The sequence below is a fragment of the Anneissia japonica genome, unplaced genomic scaffold (genome assembly GCF_011630105.1).
Source record: "Anneissia japonica isolate Jap-2015-1 unplaced genomic scaffold, ASM1163010v1 scaffold128_len593404_cov183, whole genome shotgun sequence".
Taxonomy (NCBI): Eukaryota; Metazoa; Echinodermata; class Crinoidea; order Comatulida; family Comatulidae; genus Anneissia; species Anneissia japonica.
In genome coordinates, this window is record NW_022713787.1 from 64,794 (window position 1) to 72,985 (window position 8,192).

Below are 8,192 nucleotides of genomic sequence, written 5' to 3' on the forward strand. Positions count from 1 at the left end.
TCTCTTATACACATCTAGATTGTTTATATTGTACAGTATAGAACTTGTAACAGCCAACTTGTACATTCAGTATAGCTGATGAAGGCCAGAGGACTGGCCGAAAATTTCTTTCGAAAATAAATGAAATGTTCTACAGTCTACATGCCTTGTTGTCATAATTTTTTGTTTCAACGACTTAATTACAACAGACTTGTTCGATCACCATTCATGGATAATAAAATAAATGAAATAATATCGTTTTTCAACAAAATACCCGCACTCAACAGGGGCCCGAAGATGGAAGAATCTGTTTAAATGAGTTTTCTTAAGACATCTGAATATACTTTGCTGTACATGGTGATAACCATTAATGATTGCATTAACTTCTAGGAAACAATGGATAATACAGTAGTAAAAACTTGTAAAATCATGCAAATATCATTATGAACTTGTGGGAGATTGTTTATTTCGGGACTTCTTGCTCGAGGAAGTGCGGGAAGGAGAGACTCCATTCCGAGACACTGCCGGAGACTTGGGACTCATGCTGTTCAATAAATGTGGTCTTTAGATTTCTCTAAAGGGAAATTAAAAAAAATCATACACTACATGTTTTAAAATGAATTTACAATTACTGTATGCTGTTATTAACATTTCATAGTAGCCAGACAAAAAATTGTTTTTCTATTTAATATTTTAACATTCCCACTAACATTATCGTTTTGCTGAAGCGAATCACTCCTATAAAAATGTGAATGCGCATGCGCATGAACCGACGCTTTCGATTTGCGGAAATAAATTCGTCTAGTGGAAAACAGGCCTAAGAGATTGGCAAATTCGAGATAAGCCGGTGAATATACACATAATAAGTAAAAACAACTAAGTTATCAATATTTAATAAGACACAGATTTCACTTTGACTTTTAATTTTATTATTACATTATATTAGAATTTGTAAAACGTTATTTAATCGACGGAGGTGCAGTTAAATGGCTTTTTCCGCTAAGCCCTGCTTCTTGGATATTGTTGTTATGTCCACAGAAAGTTATATAATATATAAGTTATATTATATAAGGGATATTACGAAAACATGTGCGTTTGTGGTTAGGCCTACGTTCAAAATTTTCTGGCACTGTTCTGATTGGTCAGTTGTTTCGTTTGACTGACACCCCGGAAAGGTCCGTTGATCACCAGCTAAAAGCATTATTCACAAAACAATCAAAATATTGTACATGCTGATTTTCATCATGGCCTCGCGTAAACACTTTAAATTACATTCACTTTACAATACAAACAGTTAGGCTATACATTGAAGACTCAACATAGTAAATCATAATAATTATAATTATCGTATATTAAAGGCCTGTTTATACTAGCAACGATAACGATAAAAAGGTAAAGGGCAATTTTTAATTGTCGACTTATATAGAGCATATTTTAGACTAACCTCTATGCGCTTTAATTATTAACACCGGTCACTGGATCAAGCACGAACAACGGTCCCCATAATGTTGCAGCTGAAATAAGAGAAGTTTTTACACTAGGACGATTCGATAGCGAGTCATCGGTTATACGATAACAAAATATTTTTGACAAATCAAATCAGATGACGTCATAATAATGCAAAACGTTAAAATCATAGTAGTAGCAATGATTTTATCGTTTTTCCATGATTATGACGTCATCTGATTTGATTTGTTGAAATATTTTGTTGTCGTATACACGATAAATCGTTATCGAATCGTCCTAGTGTAAAAACTCCTCCCATTTCTTTTACTTCTATATGAACAATTGCTTTTTAGCTTTTTGTCGTTATGGTTATCGTTGTATAAACAGGTCTTAAGTGTTGCAGAAAAACCTATACAAACATTAAAAGTTAAATTGAAATTATTACTATTATTCTTATACATATATTATCTATACACCTAAAGATTTCTGAAAATAATATACAAACATTAACAGTAAAAATGAAATTATTACTATTATTCGTATACATATAATCTATATAAATCTAAAGATTTCTGAAAATAATATACAAACATTAACAGTAAAAATGAAATTATTACTATTATTCTGATACATATATAATCTATATATCTAAAGATTTCTGAAAAATAATATATATTATGCAGCAGAAGAAATTATTTAAAATGTGCATTTTTTAGTGCTTAATAAATTTGTACGGATGTTAATTGAAAAAAGAAATAATATTCTCTCATTCAAATTTTGCCTTCGCCTCTCCGAAGGAGGTGAAGGGTATTGTTTTAGCGTGAGTCTGTGGGCTGTCTGTCTGCTTGCCTGTCTGTGTGTGGCGTGTGTCCTTCCGGGCGCATAACTCAAAAACTTCAAAACCGATTTACTTAATTTTCACACATTCATTCACATTGGTGCTGATCAAAAAATAAGTTGCAGATTTTAGAATTTTATTTATATATTTTCCGGCTGCAACAGCCGACAGAGCCAATTCGAAACTCGAGAGGACCGACCGCGGACCAGAGTAGAGGATGAGTCAAATTCTGGCCGGTGGACTGGAAGCGGTCCGGCCAGCGTGCACACTCGCCCGATTGATTGGCTTGCCACGTGAGGCGCCTATAGCATAAGTATACTTTTCTAAACAAAAATATTTTTAAATTTCATTTTTAACCATGAAAACATACGGAGTTGTTTATTTATCTTCATTTTATTTATGAAAACTGCAAAGTAAAAGAAACAAGTTAATCCTATTCCATTGGCTATCAAATAATACCAAACAAAAAATCTCATCATTTAAGAATAACTCGCCTGACTGATGGGCTTGCCACCTGAGACCTATAACATAAATAAGCTTAAACAAATATATATTTTTAAATTTCATTTTTAACCATAAAACCAGACAGAGTTTGTTCATTTATCTTCATTTTGTACATGGAATCGGCAGTAAAAGCATGAAGTTAAGCGTATTCCATTGGCTGTCAATTAATAGCAAATAAAAAATCTCATTATTAAGAATATTATTCTTAATTGTATACAAAATAAATAACTCATTTTACCATTATCAACTTTACATAACCCAGACTCCTTTTTACCAATATTATACAAAAGCATGTTGCCCCTAAAAATCTACTATGTACTATCCTAAACTGGAACCATCTCTACTTAGTATCCATTGTACCCTTCAAAGGAATTTTGAAGATTACTGACCAATTTGTTATATTCTATGTTGAAAATATTTTCCCATGTAGTTTACAAACTGTGTATAACCATTTTAGAGGAAACAAGCATATCACAGGCCTACATATTTATAGAACATTTTTTTAATTAAAATAATATTATAAATGTAAGGTTTACTAGGATGGTAAACAATATTATCTTTTTCATTAAGCATATTTCTAAGCAATTTTTTAATTGCCTCTACACTGTAAAAACAAAGTGGATATAAACTTAAATCTCCGCGCAATTTTGTTCAGTCTTTGGCGACATTTAAAACGTGTTTAGATTCGGCTTAATGCTTTTAGATTTCTGACGTGATTAACATTAATGCACTTATGTATTTGACATCATGATGTCCACAATTTACACTGTGAAATTAAGGGACGTCTATTTCAGATATACGTATCCATTTTAAACCAAAAATAAAGCGAGGAGATCTCGAAAATGAGTGTTCTTCTGGATATACAAATTTACGAAGTTATGTAACATTCGGAATTTATCGTAAAATTCATCTTCATTTGAAGACAATCCCTTCATTATTAAGGTGGTGAGCTGCTCATACCCTTTCTGTATTAATACCAATTTCCTTTTGTTTGTTTGGTTTTTTTTTATGTGTTTGTTTTTTTTTTTGATTTGTTTTGTTTGTTTGTTTGTTTTTTGTTTTTTTTTTAACTGAGAGCTACTGTTAGCAGAAGTCCGTCTACATTGTCCGACAAGCCATTTGACCAAGACGCCATTGTTGAAAGGACAATGACATCGCATCGTTACATTCATATTAAAAAAAATAACAGATCGGAACAAGTGTGAACGAACTTATCGTTTCGGAGCGTTACTTCGTTTCGTTCAGCGCATCGGAAACAATGCTCGATTTTCAGTTCGGAACCGATGCGAATGGATGCAGCTTGTGTGCGTAAGAATAATGGATGCTGGTGGTCAGCGCATCGAAGATGCTGTACGAATTTTTGTTCAGACATTTATCATTAATTTTAAACTCTGTTTTGCAAATGTCTTCTAGAATTAAAAATATGATTTTGCCTGATTGTCGAATCTGTTTTACAGCAGAATGCTGATTTGATGGCCGATCGAAAACTTCTGGACATTAGTGTATAAATGAATGGATTAACGCAGCTATTAGATATTCTAAGTATATTAGTTATGAACCACATGTTCTGCCAGTTGATAAAATTAGTTATCATGTATCCTTTCGAAATCACCATGTAACGACATATTGCATTCGGTGACGTCATGCACAGAAAGACAACAGCCACGATGGTCACTGTTACAAGAGCCTGAAAAAATAGAATGAAGAAAATAATTAGTGCCAACAATAAGTGGTTGTGGTTTTTTGTTTATGTATATTCATTTTAAAACCATAAAGAGTGTTTGATGGTGTAATATTAGAAAAGCTAAACTTATTATTAGTTTAACGATCATGTATTTGATTACCTATCATGAGTTGTGCTATAGTTTGTTAACAATAATAAAACTAATAATGATAACAAATTTCACCCATAAAGGGAAACACATCAGACCTAAATATCTCAAAAATTTATCAATGGATCTAAATGAAACTTCCTAGAATGTTTTGCCATGGTCCAAGGAGAAAAAATGATTAAATGAAACTTTGCTGAGAAATAGTTTGTCATAGTTTAATCAAAGAATATAGATAGATAGATTTGTTTGCTTTCAGTCACTGAATCACTATGAAAAAAGTTGTAAAATTCATTTTCATTGTTTTTTTTTTACTTTATAATTTTTTAGTACTATTATTATTATTATCATTATTATTATTATTATTATTATTATTATTATTATTATTATTATTATTATTATTATAATTATTATTATTATTATTATTATTATTATTATTATTATTATTATTATTATTATTGGATTTTCCCAGCAGTAGGGAAAAGCCATTGTTTTTGTTCTGATTTTGTTTTCTTTTTTCTTGCATACATTTTTCTAATCTTTTTGCATTGCTTTTTTCTGGCCGTCACTTTGGTCACTTCCCATGCTTAGAATTTTCCCATGCTTTGCTGAAGCATAGGCCATATATCAAGGATGTTCCTCCTAATATTTTGTGTCAATCTATCGTGGGGTGTGCGTGTGAGGACCAATTAAATTGATTTAAGGTCAAAAGTCTACATTTGCTATTTCAAAAACCTGTCAGTTGATGTGAATGAAACTTACGGGAAAGTTTAATCAAGTTTCAAGGAAGAAATTTTTTATGTGTTAGTGACGATCCAGTGAAGGGTGTAAATTTGAGGGTCTCTTCAATGAAAAATTCTATAATACTTTGTAAATGTCTTGTAAAAATGATTAAATTTTAGTGACGATCCCCAGTATGGTGTGGATCTCAAGACCATTAAAGGAAAACGTCCTAGACCATATATTTTGAAAACTGATCAACTGATCTGAATGAAACATTCGGAAAAATTCAATCAAGTTACTAGGAAGAAATTATTATGTGCTGGCGACGAATCAGTCAAGAGTTTAAGTGGGAACGTCATTTCAATTTTTGAGGACCCAGACCTAAATATCTCTCTCTCTCAAAAAAAAAAAAAAAAAAAAACAATGGGTATAATTTAAACATTGTTTAACAGTTTGTCATGGTCGAGTAATGAAATCCCAGACCACATATTTCGAAAACGGATCAACTGATCTAGATGAAAAGTTTAACTAAGTTACAAGGAAGATTATGTGTTGGCAACAAATCAGTCAAGGGTGTACATTGGAGGGTCATTTAAATTTTTGAGATCCCAGACGTAAATATCTATAAAAAGTGTTCAATGGGTGTAAATGTAACTTTCTATAATAGTTTGTAAAGGTCCAGTAAAGAAATGACTGAATATTTGTGATGATCTGGCGCAGGGTGTGAATATGTGGAACATTTAAAGGAAAACGTCCCAAACTAGATATTTAAAAAAGGTCACCTGATCCGAATAAAACTTTCAGGAAAGTTACAAGGAAGATATTATTATGTGTAGGGTACGATCCAGGTTAGGGTGTAAATATGAGGGTCATTTAAATTGCTTACTTCTCAGTTATAGATGGATAAAAATGACACTTTGCAGAATAGTTTTTCATGGTGTAATGAAGAAATGATCCAATTTTGGTGCCGATCTGCAGTAGGATGTGGGTATGATCACCATTTAAAAACTTTTTGTTGACAGTTGATTAAATTATTTAAACGCAATTTGCGTTTTCTAAAGCGCTTAAACCAGTTACAGCTAGGTTAAACTCAAAACTACCGTGATATGCATGAACAATTTTGCTTTCAGTCATTGAATCACTATGAACTGAAAATGCACTTTCCTATACAAGGTCGGCGCATATAGCGCGCAGTGGTTATGTGTCACGATGTACCTCGCTATTACCATTGCAGCCATAGTTCAAGTCTCACAAATAACGTCGCAGTGAACTTGGTTTCCGTTTTTTCCCCCACCTTCATTTCTTTTCACTTTATTAAAATTATATTTTAACTATATAACTTTATTAATATTATTATTATTATTATTATTATTATTATTATTATTATTATTATTATTATTATTATTATTATTATTATTATTATATAGCATTTTTAAAACAAGAAATTGTAAATGCATTTGATTCAAATAAAACAGATTACTAGCTTACCCTTTTTGGAACTCTAAGAGAATTATTTCTGGACACGTTACTTTGGCTGGACTCTTGTAAACGATTGCTATGTAGGCCTATTCTTTTAATAAGGGTTACAGATGCAATAATACAAGATACTACTACGATGACTACCGGAATGATATATTGTGTTGGTGGTTGCCACTCGTCAAACTCGTCATTTACACTACTTATTAGCCAGTCTTTTTTACTTAATTGCCACAACTGATTCTACAGAGAGAAAGCAATTTTAGAGACTGATGTAGACATATAAAGAATCACCAACATAGCTCTAAAACGTATTATTAGCAAAACGTTCTATGGCATTTCAACGCGGTGGTGGTGGTGGTGGGTGGTTGGGGATCGGGGATCGCTTAGGGGTTGACGCCCCCACACCATTTCACAGAGAAAAAAAAATTGCGCTCAAAAAATGTGCTCAAGTAGTTAGAAATCATCTCATTTGCCAGCTAATCTCCCTTACCTTTTCACTTTTATCATCGCTCCCCCTACTTAACCTTCCTTCCCACAACAAACCCCGTGTCAATACTCCTAAATACGCCAATGAATAAGTTAAAATCTGAATGATGTGCATTCTTTCTTACACACAACAATCAAATATTAACGTAATACTACAGCAGCCAGGTGCTGGCTCGAACGGCACGCTCGCCTATGGCTCTGGAGGTGGAGCAAGCCTTCTCGGATAAGGACTATAGACTGTATGCCCAGTGTACACAATGGCTCATGAGCACTATAAAGAACATCTTTTCAGACGAGTAGGGGGTTACCCGGGTGTAATGGTTCATCTCAATCCCCTGCCCACATCCAGATGCTGAACAGGCGTTGATGAGTATCTACATAGATTTAGATTTAGAATCATTGTGTAGTTAATTAATATTGTCGTACGTGCGGCCTATTGTTTACTCATCAGTTATTTATTCAACTTATCAACTACTGTTTACAAAAACACTGGCAATTACTCAATGAGCTACTTACCTTAAAAAATACATGAATTGAACACAAGATTGAAATCACCCAGATACTTGATGTAACTAATAGCTTTTTTTTTAAAGTGATGACAGTGCGAACTCTGAGCGGATATATCAACACGTAACACCTTAAAATCGAAAAAAGAAAATCAGACTTGACTAGCAGTATCAAAATGTCAACGGATAATGAACGTAGGCCTACATATAAAATGCAGGCAAAGTTACAAATATATAAGTATTACAGCAACAGAACCAGATCTTGGTTCCAAACGGTCCACTAGAGATTAACGAACTGGAAATACCAGTACTACAAGCTTTTCTTTTTATTTCTAATTATATAGGTCTCTGAATAGTTTACAATTACCTAAAATCTCTTTGGGATAGGCTATATTTCCACAT

At 32.7% G+C, this 8,192-nt stretch overlaps 1 protein-coding gene across 1 annotated transcript; it reads right to left on the minus strand.

Annotated features, from left to right (window-relative positions):
* Positions 1 to 3,196: 3,196 nt before the first annotated feature.
* On the minus strand, positions 3,197 to 8,192 carry LOC117108740 (phe13-bombesin receptor-like). The gene is made up of 4 exons (XM_033250870.1): positions 8,158 to 8,192; positions 7,801 to 7,921; positions 6,808 to 7,038; positions 3,197 to 4,454 (listed from the first exon to the last, which is right to left on the minus strand). Exons 1-4 carry the CDS (start codon positions 8,190 to 8,192, stop codon positions 4,152 to 4,154), a joined length of 690 nt encoding a protein of 229 aa, XP_033106761.1. The 3' UTR covers positions 3,197 to 4,151.

Bases quoted from the DNA above. Each gene is read 5' to 3' on its own strand.
- LOC117108740 (XM_033250870.1), bottom strand. From the start codon at position 8,192: ATGTGGAAATATAGCCTATCCCAAAGAGATTTTAG. The intron at 7,922-8,157 runs GTAATTGTAAAC...TTCGATTTTAAG, and splicing joins CTATCCCAAAGAGATTTTAG to GTGTTACGTGTTGATATATC. The intron at 7,039-7,800 runs GTAAGTAGCTCA...TTCTCTCTGTAG, and splicing joins CAATTCATGTATTTTTTAAG to AATCAGTTGTGGCAATTAAG.